The sequence below is a fragment of the Fundulus heteroclitus genome, chromosome 15, assembly GCF_011125445.2.
Source record: "Fundulus heteroclitus isolate FHET01 chromosome 15, MU-UCD_Fhet_4.1, whole genome shotgun sequence".
NCBI classification, from domain to species: Eukaryota; Metazoa; Chordata; class Actinopteri; order Cyprinodontiformes; family Fundulidae; genus Fundulus; species Fundulus heteroclitus.
The window spans coordinates 17,661,688-17,678,448 of NC_046375.1; the positions used below are offsets into that span (position 1 = coordinate 17,661,688).

Here is a 16,761-nt window from a genome sequence, read left to right on the forward strand (position 1 = left end):
CAAATCGTTCACATGTGAAGCGCATGAATTTTACAAGCATAACATTTTTTTACACTTAAAATATGCAAACGGCCAGGGCTACGACAGCAGACGGCACCATAAAACCTGCAAAACAACACGAATACACGTCTGGTGACCTATCGGCTCTCTGCTGCCATCTGCTGGCGACAGGACGGCAGCGCAGTGACGTGGCCTTGTTATTGACGTTTCTCTCCGCTCAACTAGGCGGAAGTGTGCAGCGTTTGCCTTTTACGTCTACGTCAAATCACGTGTTCACTTCGAAGCAAAACGTGCTTGTTTTCCCCGCGCTGGCGCATTAATGGGGATCTACAGCTTTAAAGCGTTTTAGCTTAAGCGTTTTTAAAGGGTTTAAGAAATGTCATATATTGTTTATCTCGCTTGAAAATCTTGGAATAACCTTTTTTTTACCCTCTCCCTCTGTATATTTAACAAACATATGAAGAATAAACGATGTTTACATTTTAGGGTACAGCACATCAAATGCAAATGATAACAAAGATTGAATAAAGTGTAATTTGTCAGGTAGATAGTTATAAACATGTCAAGAAGGAAGTCATGCTTCCTATTTTATTTAAGACAGTTTTGTGATGAAAAAGCACATTGATTCAGGGCTTATGGGAGTTTTTGTTTAACTTAAAGGTCTAAATCTAGGATTTCAAGACCTTCATCTGCTTTGCTGATTGAAAGTATGCCTACATTTCTTTGTGGGATATGTCTTCAAATAAATCTTTAGACGACTTTGTTAACTTGTTATTACCCCCATGGGTGTCAGCTCATAATATCATTCTCGTAATATTATGACTTTATTCTCATAATGTCCATTATTCTTGTACACCTAATATTATTACTTTATTCTCGCAATAAAAAAAAAACACCATGATATTAGGATCATTGTAGATTAAAGAAAATAAATTTCACATATTTGCGAGAAAAACTTGTTCTCAGATGTCAAAAAGTCTGACATTTCCAGGGTGAAAAATATAATTTTCCATGATTAAAGGCATACATTTTTTCTATTAAAACTAGGAAAACATTGCAAAGTCAGAAATCTGGAGGCTGTATGATGTTGCAACCCTCACGTGGTGTCTTGTGACCCCCTGGGGGGTCCCCTAAATAAGGGAAGCTCTTTGTTAGATCATTAACAAAAAGGAATAAGGACGGCTATACAAAGCGAAATAGGCCTTCTGCTCTAGAACGCTGCCCTGGATAGACGAGCCCATTTAGAGCCAGGCATTGAAAGTAGGTTTAGTTTTAGTTAGCTTATTTAAGAAGTTTAAATATCGACTATTTTCATTTATGAATATACCCTGATATCTGATATTTTTTTTACAAGTTGGCTTGGAAGATCTTCAAGCTTGAATCATCACCTTCATTTGGTCCCTTTCTACTTCATACCAGTTTATTTTTCAGTGGTATTTTTCCTAAATGATGCAATGAAGTGTAATAAAAAGGTAAATATATTATGTGTGATGTTAATAAATTGAAGCCCATATATATATTTTTTTGTGAACACTTTGTATTTTCCATTGTTTGTTTTTATATCTCCAGAATGATGAGTTGATTTATGAAATATGAAACATTATAACATTGTTCTTACCTGAATAAGTGGCTAACTGGTTGCTTTTAGATGTTATTTATTCACCAGTCATATAAAACTGTTCCCTCACAGTACAGTATGAGTGGGTATTAGAAAAGAGGCTAATCAGATGCTTTAAATTCATTTTCTAGGATCTACTGATAACCTATTGTAAGGGAATTCTGATATATAACACTGTAAAGACTCGTATTTCAGATGAATTCGGCCAATGATTAGAAACAAAATCCAAGTGTAATATAAAAACAAATAAGCCAAAATCAAAGAAGATAAAATACAACTAAATTAAATCAAATGATTGAGATTTGAGCATTTTTTATAATTACTTTTCTTCATGATATACATGAGAATACTTGATGAATAGTCAAGATAAATAAAAATGACACTCCTGCTTTGGTGCATTTAAAAAAAACACACACATTAATTTTGGTTAAATTGCTTATATAAAATGCAAAACCCTTTCAAGTAACTGGTCTATTTAGGAAGTGCCACAGATGAATAGAAGATTCTCCTTTCAAAGCCAGGCCTTATTTTTGTGGCCCTTTTCAGAAAAGCGGTCAGTGTCAGTGTATTGACAGCAGGGGGCGGCACTAACCAGCAGTTCTTTCATCGTCCCACACAAACGTGATGATCTGTAACCTTTGTCCGAGTAAAAACACATTTCTGCATCTTATATCAGCATCCCTTCTGTGGAGCTCTGTTGACGGTACAAAATAAAGGCATTTTATATTAAAATAGCTCAAATGAAAACGTGAAGACACATTTTGTGATGCATCCAATGATGTTCTGGGATGAGATTGTGAATTCCAGAAAATAGTACTCCAGCTCTTAAACCTATGTGGATCGCGATTAAAAGAAAGACTCCCTAAAAACGTTTCTCTATTTAGCGAAAACTCTCCTAAGGACGGGGCTCTAGTCTGCCCCCTCACACATAAAGGACTGGAGGCACACGTGAACCATTTCTTTGCCCAAAAGCACTTGTGCTCCGGATGCCGGCGCTGCTGTTGTGGACAGGTGTGATTTGAATGGCAAATGAGCCTCATGCAAACACAGCAATTAGTGTGGGCAAGAGAGGGGTCACAGCTCCAGATAAAGTTAAATGCACACCATGATAGATAGATAGATAGATAGATAGATAGATAGATAGATAGATAGATAGATAGATAGATAGATAGATAGATAGATAGATAGATAGATAGTTGGGCAAACATTAGACAGACACAAGTGTTTCACCACAAATGTATTTTTAAAGGAACAGTCCAAAAAAATAAATAAACAAACCAGCAACACTACAAACCTTTTAACACCTACATTTAACACCTGTAAGTGCACACAAAGGAAACCAGGCAACATTTATTACTGTTGGCCAGAAAAGAACAGTTACCAAATATCATAGTTAAAGTATGAAAACAATTCTGTTCCCATCTCGTTTATCTATTTCCTTAAGAAGGCACAGCATTAAGTTGCAGTATTTCCTTATTTACTGTAACAGCAAGTATTTTATAAAGGCCAGTCTTTAAAGAACATTTAAAATCATTGGAGGGTCCCCCACTATATATATATATATATATATATATATATATATATATATATATATATATATATATATATATATATATATATATATATATAGCTTTACATGAATAATGGGAGTCTTTTCCCCCTGTAATATCCCTGATTGTCCTACTCTGTGACTACCTCTTAAAAGGTGACTTGTTTGAAACCAAAACCAGATATACCATTAATCAAAAGAATCACAAGTAAAATATGTTGTTTAAATAAAATCAGAACAAATGAGAAAGTCCTAAACGTTTAAGAGGATAATAAACATGCAGCCACGTTAGGACTAAGCGAATAAAACCCATATGTAGAACTAGAACAAGAACATGTTTTAGCTTTCTGACTTGGCTTCGTAATGTCAAGGCACTGTGTAGCTTAAATAGGGTTGTTCATGGCTGTGAGTGTTCAACGGGATTTAACAACTACTATGTTACAGTAAAACAACAAAACTACACAGAACTAAATACATCTTACTGTACACTGCATGAGCTACCTGGAGCGACCAAAAAAAAAAAAAAAAAAAAAAAGGGGGAAGGGTGTTAAGTGTTTGACAACAAAAGCACAACGGATGCTGAGTCTATGTTACAGTTCAGTACATGGCAATGACTGCTGGGAAATCTACTGTTGCTTCTCCTCACCGTGAGTAATTTCCAGATGACTGTGAATCAAACAACGTGCGCAAACCTCACTCTGTTTTTGCCTAAGTGGGAAGCTGTTGGGACTAAATTTATATGCCTTAAATATGTGGACCAAAAAAAAAACACACTTAAATGTACAAACTCTCCCACTGCAAATGTAACAGGAGACCGTCTCTGACGTCGATGCGTTTAAAACTGCATTAAGACCGGAAGAAAAGTAAAAAAGAGATAAAACTGAGTTAGATCGCGTGGCTAAAAGGGGTTTAAATTGGCAATCTTGAACATTGCGATTGGAATTTACTTCTTAGGTTCGTCTCGCCGAATAGTGCGGCGCATGCTTGAGCAATGCCCCGATGAGCAACGGCACTTCTGTGTTTTCGCTATCGCGAAATCTAGAGGTGTTTAAAAATAGAGCTTTTTATTTGAATATGAAGACTGTAAACGAGAAGCACTATTTGAGCTCCTGGAGCTTCAGGCTCGTCATTTCTGGCCAACGTACGACAACAGAAGAAGGAAAATAACAACCCTGAACCCACTGGCTTACATCTAATTATAAAACCTGTTCTTAATTACTGTAATCCCTCCTCACCATAACTGTTTATCTGGGTGCAGGTGTCTCTGATCCATCACCCGTACACCGCCTAGATTATCAGAACGCAATCTGTCAGCCAAGAGATGCACACACTGGAGCAACATTTTCTGAAAGCTAACCATAGCAGTTTCCCAGCACTGATATTTAACCGGATAAATCTGATGAAGCAGTCCCCCCTTAGACCCGACGTGTGTCCGAGTGAGCCGACTCTGCTGTTATCGTTTAAGGAACCCTGCGAAGTGAAACGCTTTGTAGTCGTAGCTTATTTTATTGTGACGTACAACTATCGCAGATACAATTTAGGAAGAGCTTCCTGGTGGGGACGGAGAAACGGTTTTGACCATGAAATTGGCGCAATTTTACCTTACGTTGAGTGCAAGCGAACAAGAGATTTAGAGGTTTGACATCACAGCGGGATTGAAATGTTAAAGATTGCCATTTTAGAGCTCTATGATGGGATCTGACTAGTTTTGAGGGCCCAGAATTTTTTCAGATTTTGAATCTTCTAAACTAAAGAGAACAGCGAGTGCTACTGTGTTAGATATTTTGCCAGAAGTGCCAAATCAAAAAGGTGAAAATATATATATATATATTTTTAAATCTCTGGTGTCTATAAAAACATCAGTAGTAGGCCATACTATAACAAGCTGAATCATACTTCACCCACACATATAGTGTTTTGCAATGGTATACATCTTATTCTGTTTCACTTTGTGTCACATTACAGCTGTAAACTCTAATGTCTGTTATTGAGATTTGATGCAACAGACCAAGACAAAGTAGTGCATAATTATGTAGTGGAAGAAAAATGATACATGTGTTTCAGATATCTTTATATATAAAAATCTAAAAAACGACACACGTATGACTGGATTCAGACCCCTTTATAAGTGGAAAGCCATTGTCGCAAGAAAGAAAGGGAGCAGAAGTTTTTACAATGTTAAACTTGTAAAAAGGTTGACCAGGCTTTACAATGCCTGGCCAACCCCCTCCCAAAAAAACATGGTGGTGGCAGCATGATGCTGCGGGGACGCCTTTCTTCAGCGGGGGACAGGTAAGCTGGTTGATGGGTAGATGTACGCAGCTGAATACAGGGAAATCCTGGAATATAGCCGGTTCCAGGCTGCAAAAGAAACCTGAAACTGGAGCGGAGGTTCACCTTCCTGCAGGAAAATGGCCTGAAATACACAGCCAGAGATGTTTTCCATGTATTAGACTGGTCCAGTCAAAGTACGATCAATCTAGCTCCGAAAAATAGCTCAAGCTCTGACAGACTGGATGGAGGGTATTCCAAGAACGAGCAAAACATTCAGTAAGTCGATGTGCCATGACGTACCCCCAAAACAGCGAAGAGCTTTTGATTCAGGTTAAATGGACATAAATTATTTTTATTTGAAAAATCCATGTATCATTTTGCTTCCACTTATCAATTATGTGCTACTTTATGTCGGGCCGTCAGATAAAATTTCAGAGAAAAACGCAGCAGTTTGTGGCTGTAATGTGGCAAAAATGTTAATAAGCTCCATGGGTGTGAATACTTTTGCAAAGCACTGCATATAAATATATCCTGTGTATATTATAACGAATTATTGTAAGTCCCTAATGTAAAAAATATAATATTTAATGTTGAGCCTGTCATTAAGCAGTCAAATATTAGGTAACGTCTTGTTGGTTTAGGCCTTTGTAGAGGATTTATTTATGAAATTAAAGTAAACGTCTCAGTTTGCTTTAGGCAACAGGACATAATGTTTGCTTTTCAATAGGAGATTCCTTTAGGAAAAGGTTATGCTGTCAAAATGAGTTTATATAAGATTGACCTTCTCCCCACTTTTAAACCACAGCATAAAAAAACTCTAGTTTAGCACAATTATGAGGAACTGAGGCATTGTTGCTGTAACTAGTTCCACTCGTGAGGAACTAAGAGGGGTTGGACGACGCGGTCTGCGTCGCGAGTTCAAGTGTCAGTGTTCCAAAGGGTTCCCCAGACGCACGAAGCATGAAAGGAAGCGGTAATGGCGGCGAGTCCAGGACGTTTACTTGGTTTTTCGAAGACAAAACCTTCAGCCTTCAAGTCTCAGAGTTCACCATGCTGGAAAAGATGTCCACCAAGCTGTCCAGTCCGAAAAGGTAGCCGTCTTCTCTGTTCCCTTCCGCCCACAGAGCTCGGTGGGTTAGTTCCTCCCCGTCAGGGAGGGGCGTGGTCTTCCCAAAGTCGATCATCCACACTTTGGCCCGTTTCCGGCCGTCGTGAACAAACAAGAGGGAGCTGCCGATCACCTGCGAAGACACACAGCAGCCTGATGATCCACGGGAGCTGGACGTAAAACGGCAGAGCACAACAGCGTTCTCCCTCTCATGTACTGAGCATGACACGCCTGGTGGTGTCTACTCAAAAACAGGAGCTCACTTCTTGTTTCTGCGACATCGACTGTTTGCGAAAGTGAGAAAATGTGTGAGTGTGTGTGTGTGTGTGTGTGTGTGGCGAGCCCGTAAGAGTCGACGTTCTGTGATGAAGCACGCTGCGTCTGAGAGATCTGTAGTGTTTAATGAACATTAAACCGCAACGGAGACTGAATAAAGAGGTAACAAGTGCTGAAACTAAAGGTGGAGGAAGTATCAAGCACATAAAAAAAATAATAACAAGCTTGCATCCAGCCAATCACTGGACTTATTTCATATATCATATGACATTAAAAGTATTATATGTGTACATACAGAGAGCATATTGAATGCTTTGTTCTATTTGATAAACAATCCTAAGAGTGATACAAACCAGCAGTGTTAAAATGTCTTTACCTCATGGGATTTGAAGAATGGAGAGATCTCCAAAGTGGCTCGGATTTCCTTTAATCTTGTTAGATATTTGCTCTGTAAAATAATACCCCCAAAAAAAAGCAAAGTTAGCCTTGAATGTGCTTATTAAAGTCATTTTTTTAAGCTTTGTGTCTTTATATGGGAATGATGAATTCCCAACCAGCTTTTAAGCCCCTGCTGAATGACAGCTCCCCCACAGCATGATGCTGCCACCACCATGTTTCACTGTAAATGCAGCGTGTTCAGCAGGATGTGCAGTGTTAGGTTTTCTTAGTTTCAGTCTCATCTGACCAGAGCGTCTTCTTCTTTCATGTTAGGTGAGTTCCCTAACTGGCTTGTGGCAATCTGCTGATGGGACATCGCTGGCTTTCATTCAACAGTGGTTTTCTTCTTGGCCTTCTTCCATAAAGACCCGATTTGTGAAGTTCACGGCTGATAGCTTTCTTGTCGACAGATCTTCTCACCCGAGCTGTAGAGGTCTGCAGCTCCTCCATAGTTACAACGGGCCTCTTGGCTACTTCTCTGATTAATATGCTCCTGGACTGTCAGTTTAGGTGGACAACCGTGTCTTAGTAAGTTTGCAGTAGTGGAGTTAGTTGCACTTATTTAGGGTTATCTGAGTAATTAATATAAATGTACAGCACACTTTTCAGATTTGTATTTATGATAAAGTTAGAGATGAAATGTGCCATTTCCCTATGACTTCACAAGTCGGCGCTAGTTTGTGTTAGCACATAATATATTCCTAAATACACCCAAAAGTGGGAGTATAGACAAAAAGGTGATCAGGTTCATGGTATACTTTTGCAAGCAAGTGGTTCACAGTGTTTCTGTTAGGAAATGAAACTAAAACCCAGAGATGTCAGTCCGATGGCCTCTGACGTGATGTGGCTCTCAGTAACTGTGATCCCGACACGCACTCTGACGCAAACACGAACGCAGACATTATAAACAACTTTTATGCTCGTTTTCAGATCCTTTACTCTTCCTATGCTGTGTAACAAGGTGCACAGCCAGTCTGTTTCGGTATCGTCGGTACAAATATAAAACGTAAACACTGGCATCATCATGTAAATCCTTCCAGGTGGCATATACGTGGACTGCTTATTGAGTTAGAGTGTTTTATACAAACACTCACCAGTATCTCCTTATCTCCTTTTACAAAGTCATGGAAGGCTGCAACCACTTGCTCCCTTGTCCTTGTCTTCTTAAAATCTCTGTTCACAGTTCCATCTTCTTTCTACAGGAGAAAACAAAAACAAAACAAGAGAACATTGAATTAAAATTGGCTTTATTTGTGACTCTCTTTAAATATTTACTTGTACTCTTATCAATGTTTGGAGGAATATGGCTAACACTCTTTATATTTAATCTTCTGGTCTACAGTGCTGTGAAAAAGCGTTTGCTCCCTTACAGATTTCCTCTGCACTCGCCACAGTTAGATGTTTGCAATCTTCCAACACATTTTTATAACGGACAAAGGTAACCTGAGTAAATGTAAGATGTTTTATTCATAAAGTTAAAAAAAGCAATTGAAACCCATTTGTGTGTAAAAAACAAGTAATTGCCCCCCAAGTGTTTGTGAATTTATAGGTTCACAAACTATTTGAGGATTTTGTGGTACAGAGCAGAACTCATGGTTCCATCAATCACAGCAAGTCTTCCAGGTTGTAACAAAACTCAAACTTTCAAAAAGTTTCACTTTTAGTCAACAGAACCTTGGGGCTCATCGAGATGTTTTTAGAAAATTTTAAACAGACCTCGGTTATTAAAATCATCAGTTTCCATTTTCCTATGTTTTATTTTGTTTCTATTCTCCTACATTTTATTCCAAACTGTGTTCTTGTTTTACTTCCTTGTATTCTGTTTTTATTTTCCTATGTTTTAATCAAGTAAAGCCCTTTGCACTGTCCTTGCACTGAAATGCGCTATACAACTCAACTTGCCTTGCCTTTATGCTCCATTTATCGAACAGGGGTTCTGGCCTTGGAAGTCTCCCACGGATACCTTTTTTTCCCCGTCTCATTTTTGATGCCGACCTTAAACACTGACCTTAGCAGTGACAATTAAAGCCTGACGTGCTTTAGATGTTCCACGTTCTGTTACGACCTCCTGGATGAGACGGCGATGCTAAATCATTTTGTGAAGGATGGATGGATGGATGGATGATCCTTACTGTGGTTCACTGGAGTCACAAATTCTTAGAAATGGAACCCATTTGCAAACTGTGTGTCCCATCTTTCTATAGAACGCTGTAGTTGTTTGGTTCGGCTTGTTAAACTGTGTGTTCCTGTATTTCTATAGACTAAGGCATGCATTTTGATATATTTAAACCTACTTCATGTTGTCTGACAGATCCAAGCCATTTCTTGTTCTGCCTTATATTTACAAAAGGGTAAAGTTAATTGTAATACCTTTTTTTCTATTAATAAATTAAATTGTCAAAGGGAAACTGTTTTTTATTAATACGGGTTAGCCGATATTAAATTCAGATAACCGGCTTGACGTTTAAAACATTTGAGAGTTGCCAAACAAAAAAGCAAAAACAAGAAATTTGTAAAGGCGCAAATACCTTTTCAGGCTGCAGGCTTTGGAGAGCAGGGAAAAAAAAGAGAACAAGGTAGGAAGGAGAAGGAGGAGGAGATGATGGAGAAGAAAAGGAGAACAATGTGTGGAAGGAAGGCAGAAAGCTGCGAGAGATATTTTTAGAAAATTAGCCTTCAAGAAAGAAAGCATATCTGTTTTTCAATCTGAACATCCACACAAATATTTTTAAATCTTCAACTTTCCACTTCGTACATCACTAGTAATTATCGTAATAATTATAGTTTCCCACACGCCTAAAAATAATCCATTTTGGTCTCAAATATGTCACAGATCTGCTGCCGGGCGCTGTGCCTTTAACCGTAGTAAAGCTGAAATGAACTCATCAGCGATTAAAAGCATCACAACAGGCCAAACCGTACACTTCCCTTCTAACGGCGCAAATGTGGAAGTACGAGTGTTAGAAGTCGTAACAAAGTACTGCTGTGTGAAGCTGAACCTGTTGCAGGACATGCAACGCTACACCAGCCGGTCTTTAGGAGAGGCACGGCCGCCGATGGTCACCGGCTAGTTGGCTTAGCGTGAAATAAATAAGCTTTTCCTATCCTGCTCGCTGCCTAGCAACAGGGTAATATTTAGAAGCAAAAGTACTTTTTTCTTCCCGTTATGGTTTAAAGTCTGAGGAGTCGGTGACCCAATTCGACTTTAACTCACACACACACACACACACTTCATACCTGATTATACCGTGTTTTCAGCTTACGTAAGAGGACCGCGGCTGTCTACAAAACGAGCTGGAGATCCGTGCATAATTACCCGAGTGAAAACGCACGTGTCTTTTTCTGGGGGATAACCCTCGGTGTTATCGCAGCGGACCACCAGGAGGTTGTGAATGTCCTTATATAGCCACGGCTCGCGCAGACAAAGAGACTCTGAGTGTGGACACAATATGTCAGAACCAGATGCCAAGGCCGACACAGCTGACACTGACAGGACTCGTGCACGACAAAGGTGCTTATGTACCTCAGAGGAAGTTTCTGGGAAAAACAGGAAGTCAGATCACAATCCTGACTCAATCACACAGCAGAGCAGACCGTTAGAAGAAAGAAGGGAAGGAAAGCTGCACACACACACACACACACACACACACAGCTCTCTCCTTCTTTGTGAGTCTCACCTTGACTCCCTCTATCCTGAACCCCAGGGTGGCCGTCGAGCTTATGGTCTCTCTCCACTGCATGTATCTGGGCTTGGTCACTGCCTTCTTGTCATTCTCCTCCGTCGTGGGTGCCTCGGGGTCAACCTCGACCATTTTCTGATACATGTCGGGCCTCGGAGCGGGCTTTCTCCGAGCCTTGGTTAGCTCTTCCTCGAGGTAGGTCCTGAGGCGTCAGAGGAGCACAGTCGGTGGGGAGGTGAACATAACGTGAGGCGAAGCATGGTGCAGCTTTACAAAACAAGTTACATATTATTCACAAAGTCAGGTTTCTAGCTATAGCTCAGCGACAGCTGTTTGGCCACAGCTGAAGGAAAATGTTTGAGTTTCTTTTTCAAGTGCGCACCTTCATGAGAACCTTGAACACAACGCTATGTTCTACATGACTAACTTGAACTGAGCGCAGCTATCCTTGGTGTAAGCCAGCAACGGTATTCTGGTGTTAACAACCAAAAAAAAGGAAAGATGTATTTCTTATTGTGCCAACTTTATCCATTCTATGTAGAAAAGAGCTGCAGCATTACCCCACAAAGATAAGAACTTGGTGACTGCTGTACGTTTGCACGGATAAAGGGGCTCTTCAGGCTGTTTAAACACACACATGTCTTTTTGAGGACCTGATACTCATATTAAATACCCTTTATACTGGGGTTTTAACACCTTTCTCTTTGCTTCAAACCTAATAAAAAAGGCCTATCTTTAACCATCAAAACTGATAGACTACACTGAGTCTTTTCAGTGACCTTCTCTCACTTCTAACTCTGTTCTCATTGCCGTTTACCAGTTTAAAGGTACGTTTAGTCAACTTTAAATGCTGTCTCTAGAGCACATCAGTGATATATATATATATATATATATATATACATATATATATATATATATATACATATATATATATATATATATATATATATATATATATATATATATAGATATAGATATATATATACATATATATATATGTATATATAGATATATATATATAGATATATATATATATAGATAGATAGATATACAGTATATATGATAGATAGATATACAGTATATATATATGATAGCTGAAGTGCTCAAACATAAACAGGATTTTTATCCCAGGGAATCATCCAAAACTTTTCACCTTGAAGTCAGATATTTTACTTTACTCATTTTACTCTCTAACAAATTAAATATTTACACATTTGTTGGGATTTCAGCCAAATCCAAAATACATTCTATATAAGCAACGACATTAATCAGATGGAAAGAAGTTTGTAAAGACCAGGCTGTAAATGCTGCACAGTAAAATAGTGAACACCGAGAAACATTCACAGCAAAAGGGCCTCAGATCAGGAGCATCATAGCTGCCCAATTAAAAACCCTCACAGACCTAAAACAGTCCAACAACAAAGTAAAACAATCGCTCAAATCTGTGAACATTAGAGCAACTTTTCTATATAGTCTGTATGTTTTTCATGTTTGTATTTGTTTTGTTTCAGGTACCTGGTCTGCAAATTAGCTAGATGACCAAAATGAATATGGCGTCGGTTGCAGTTCGAATTGTAACAATGTTTTTCTTTTTGTTCTGTCCCTATCAAATAAACCTATCATCACTAAATTTGCAAGCTGACACATAATGAAATAGCTTTCCGTCTGACGTTTAAGACGACAGACAAGCTCGTCTGTAAAATCAAAAACGCTAAAGCGCTGGGAATAGGCACATTATGTAGAGCTTTTTGTGAGAGCATCTCAATCATTCTCTCACCTCACTCCCATCTTACAGTCCATGACACACGGGTAGTCGAACTCAGCCAGCAGGTCCTCCATCTGGTTGTACTTCTGGCCGTCCTTCTCCACGTCTCCATGATAACCAGGGACATAGGGCCGCAGCACATCTTCCATCAGCCGGGACAAGCAGCGCTGCTCGCATTCACAGTGTTTCTGACAGACACCATCAACAAATTATCGTTTAGATCCGGATCAAAAGTAGGGCTGGTAATAACAGAGGGGATTTGAAGCAGATGTCTTACTTTTAATATCCGTCCATTTGCGCCTGCCTTAAAACTCCCTGTGAAGACAAACACCTTTAGAGTGAGGCAGCTGCAGAAAGACTCTGAGGAACCTAGCTTAGGTTAGCTGACTGGAGGCATTCCTGCTGTGATTTGTATCATGGTTAAACAAAGTGTCTGTGGGGTCCGCTGACATCACTGGAAACCATTTTTCAGCTTGCTCTGCCAGAGCGTTTAGGATTCAACCGGCCCCTTTCTTATTTCGCCAGGAAGTCCTCTGTGTTTTTCACCATGTGCGCACGTACCTGCGTGTCCAGCCAGTTGAATCCAGGGATACTTTTTCTTGAAGGACATCACAAACGGAGACCAGTGGACCATGTTCTTTATCTTCTTCCATGACTTGTGCTGCAGAAACGCAAACAGAGAAACAAAAGAGGCTCAGTGGGATATCGTCTGTGCTGAGGCTTTCCTTTGAGCCTTATCATATATTCCTACTGGTATACCGCCCTGCTTGGCCATAGGGCATGCTAGTTCAGGATGTTTATTCGTGAGGAATTACATGGGGAGATGGCAGTCTGCTCTCCAAAAAGATATTAAGTGGAGTTTCCGCTACAGAGTATCTGCCATCTTTAGCAAGATTTAGATTTTAAGTACAACCTCAGCAACATGAACTGCGGTCCTATCTGTTCTGAAATACAAAAAAAAAAAACATTTGAGTCCAGAGACAGGAGCCAGGCGAATAAGGCAAACAGATTAAAATCAACTCTGATATTTGATTAGAACAACATTTACAACCTTAAAGGTAATAGCAGTATCAAGAATCAAACGTCTTTATGATGTAGCCATAAGAACGTTTTGGTAAGACTCAGAATTCACACATAACACCAGGACACAAATGAAAGACATAATGTTCAAGTTGAACAATACTTCCTGAGAAGCGAAGTAGTCATCAGATGCTGATAAGATTTACATGTTCCACTCAAAAAAGACAGATAACAGTCAGCTTACAGAATTATGTAAACTACTGCGCAGTTGCATAAATGTTTCAGACAAACAGAAGTTTAAAGAGGCACAAATAGTCATGGTGATAGTTTGGTGATATGTCCGGTTTTAACACCGCTAAGACTAATGTTTGAGCAATTATACAATTTGCCTTAAACTGCTTCTGATCTTCAAGCAGCTAAGATGCCTGTTGATGTATATTCTTCACATACAAGGAACATATTAAAGGTACTTTGCTGCCATCTAGGGAACATTGTGTGAACTACACCTGGCAATAATTCTGCAGTTTTGGGCTACAGGTAAAACTATGGCACGGCCATGACCGACCAGAAACATTCAATTTCAAACTCCCATTTCAGCAACATCAAGAAAATAATACACATCATTGAGTTAAATATTGTGCCCCATTATGCCGAATGTCACTATCTTGCATCATAGCTATATTATATACAGACTCTATTGAGTATAAATCAAATAAACAATCTTTACTTAATTTATCATCTGTTTGACAAAACACAATATGTTTATCAATAACAGCACTTAACAACAAATCCTAATAAACTGCTGGTAGGCGGCCAGGCCCTTGGAGGTATTCAAAGAAGGCTCAGAGTGAACGCAATATTTTTATTCAAATCTTTTTTATTGACCAAATAAAAATAATCAATAAATGGCCTGTCAGTTATATAACATATTAGCTCTTATACAGTGAGAATGTGACAATTAGACGAATAATAAAAATATGGTCAGCCACAGTTCTGAAACTCTAGCTTCAGATTTGCTATCAGTTTCATGCAAAGCAACTAGAAACAATTCACTAGGCTTAGTTTAGGTCAGGGATAGAAAAGGCCCAAATGTGCCAGGAACGCTTTGGAGGTGTGCAAACAGTCTAATTCAGTTTAAATGAGGCCAAATCAAACTAAAACTAAAACCACAAATCCAAGAAGGTCTTTTAGCTGAAGCTATTCTCATTGTCCTGTTTATTAAAGAAGATGCTTCCAATGAATAAGATAAAAGAATGACTTTGCAGTAGATCAAAGAAATATTTCTATCATATACAGCAAAAAAAAACTGAATATATTTTCACTGACATTGCACACATCATTGTGCACCAGCTGTCTGTTTTCGTAGATACTCACAGGCAGTCATTAACCAGCCTCTCTCCTGTTTGCAGCCAACTCTGCATGAACCAGGAGTCATACTTATTGATTTATCTAATTCCAAAGGTACACATTATGTATTTACCCCTGAAATCTAAATTTAAAAGAAGAGGAGATGCAGTGGTTAAAGTTGGTCTTTAAATAAATTGGTTAATTATCTGCATTTTATGGTCTTGCTTAAAAGCTATGAGAGAAATAAACACACACATACATCCTTGTTTAAAGTGCAAAGTGAGGACCGTGCCTTGACTTTCATAGACTTCCATTAATTTTTTTGCCTTTCTATGGCCTAACCTTAACCCTAAACCTAACCTTTTACCAGTACATATATAATCCTAACCCTAATCTAAACCTAATCTTAACCTAACTGACACCTTAGTCCTAAATTTAACTCCTAGCCCAGATGCAAAATGAGGAAAAAATGGTCCTCACTTTACCAGTAAAAGGAGTAAAAAATGTTCTCACTGCGAGTACAAGAACACGCACACAGAAACTATGTTGGGTACCAGCGGCCTTAGGAGGCCATCTTTCCTCTTAATATTTGCTGTTTTCTAACATTTTAGCTAAACCCGGAGCACCAAGACGGGGTTTCCCCGGGTAACTCTCACAAACACAAACAGACGCAGCGTTTCAGCAAAAGCTCTCCCTGTCCCTGGCAAGGACACATTGAACTGTGGGAGTCCTGCCTGACAAACAGAAACTCATTCACAAAGCGGCGCACAAACACAGCAACGTTTCAATATGCGCGGCTTTTCTCTCATTTAAATCCAACTCTTCCTTTTTTTCTAGTGCTCTGGCCTTGTGGTGCTCAGACTTTCCTTCCATAATCGTCTTTTCCATATGTTGTCATGTTACAACCACACTCTTCAGCCTGTCTTAATGGGTTTTTATGTGACAGACCAACACGAAGCAGTGCTTTTAACTGTGCAGCGGAAGGAAAAGGAGACACGGTTTCTGATGTTTTATGAATATAAATCAGAAAGGTTTGGTGTGCATTTATATCAAACACCCCGAAGTAAAATCCTGTGCAACCATTGGTTGCACAGGATTACTCCTGATTAGTAAATGTAGTCCACCATGAGTAGCCTAAGTTCAATATAAATACATCATGAAGGTCAAGGAACTAGGCAGACAAGTCAGGGAGAAAGCTGTGGGGAAGTTTAAAGCTGGTTTAGGTTATCAGGCTATAATGCAGGCTTTGACCTTCTCACTTTTGGCCAATGTGTAGAAAAAAATAACATTACAAATCCCTCTGCAAAAACAGTCCCTACTGTAAAACATAGCGGTGGCAACATCATGCTGCTGGGAAGCAAAGATGCAAAGATGCAAAGCTGGTGGAGAGTCGAAAACAACTGCCTGCCATACTTTTTCAAATTTTTTCATATTTTTACAAGTAAATAATTTCAAAACCCATTTATCATTTCCTCCCCCTTACAATTATGCACTACTTTCTATGAAAAAATTAAAAGTCATACAGGTTTGTGGTTAAGGCGTTACTTTTGCAAGGAACTTTATTAACAGTGCATAAACCTGGTGTAGTGGAAAAAAATGTTTTTCTTTAGTAAATAAATCCACGCTGTACCATGAAGACCAGCGGCCGTATTCACTAAGAATCCTAAGACTAAAAGCATCTCTTAG

The 16,761-nt window shown here is 39.0% G+C and overlaps 1 protein-coding gene across 2 annotated transcripts in view; it reads right to left on the reverse strand.

Moving 5' to 3' along the window:
- Nucleotides 1-2,840: 2,840 nt before the first annotated feature.
- Nucleotides 2,841-16,761, reverse strand: part of itpkb (inositol-trisphosphate 3-kinase B) — a 41,517-nt gene continuing 27,596 nt past the window's right edge. For both annotated transcript variants that reach the window (XM_012879062.3, XM_012879061.3), the window contains exons 6-12: nucleotides 13,270-13,369; nucleotides 12,986-13,023; nucleotides 12,721-12,896; nucleotides 10,941-11,145; nucleotides 8,358-8,459; nucleotides 7,202-7,273; nucleotides 2,841-6,682 (exon numbers count right to left, since the gene is read on the reverse strand). In XM_012879062.3, the coding sequence (XP_012734516.2) occupies nucleotides 6,473-6,682; nucleotides 7,202-7,273; nucleotides 8,358-8,459; nucleotides 10,941-11,145; nucleotides 12,721-12,896; nucleotides 12,986-13,023; nucleotides 13,270-13,369 (903 nt within the window). In that variant the 3' untranslated portion in view covers nucleotides 2,841-6,472. The remainder of the gene's footprint in view (nucleotides 6,683-7,201; nucleotides 7,274-8,357; nucleotides 8,460-10,940; nucleotides 11,146-12,720; nucleotides 12,897-12,985; nucleotides 13,024-13,269; nucleotides 13,370-16,761) is intronic.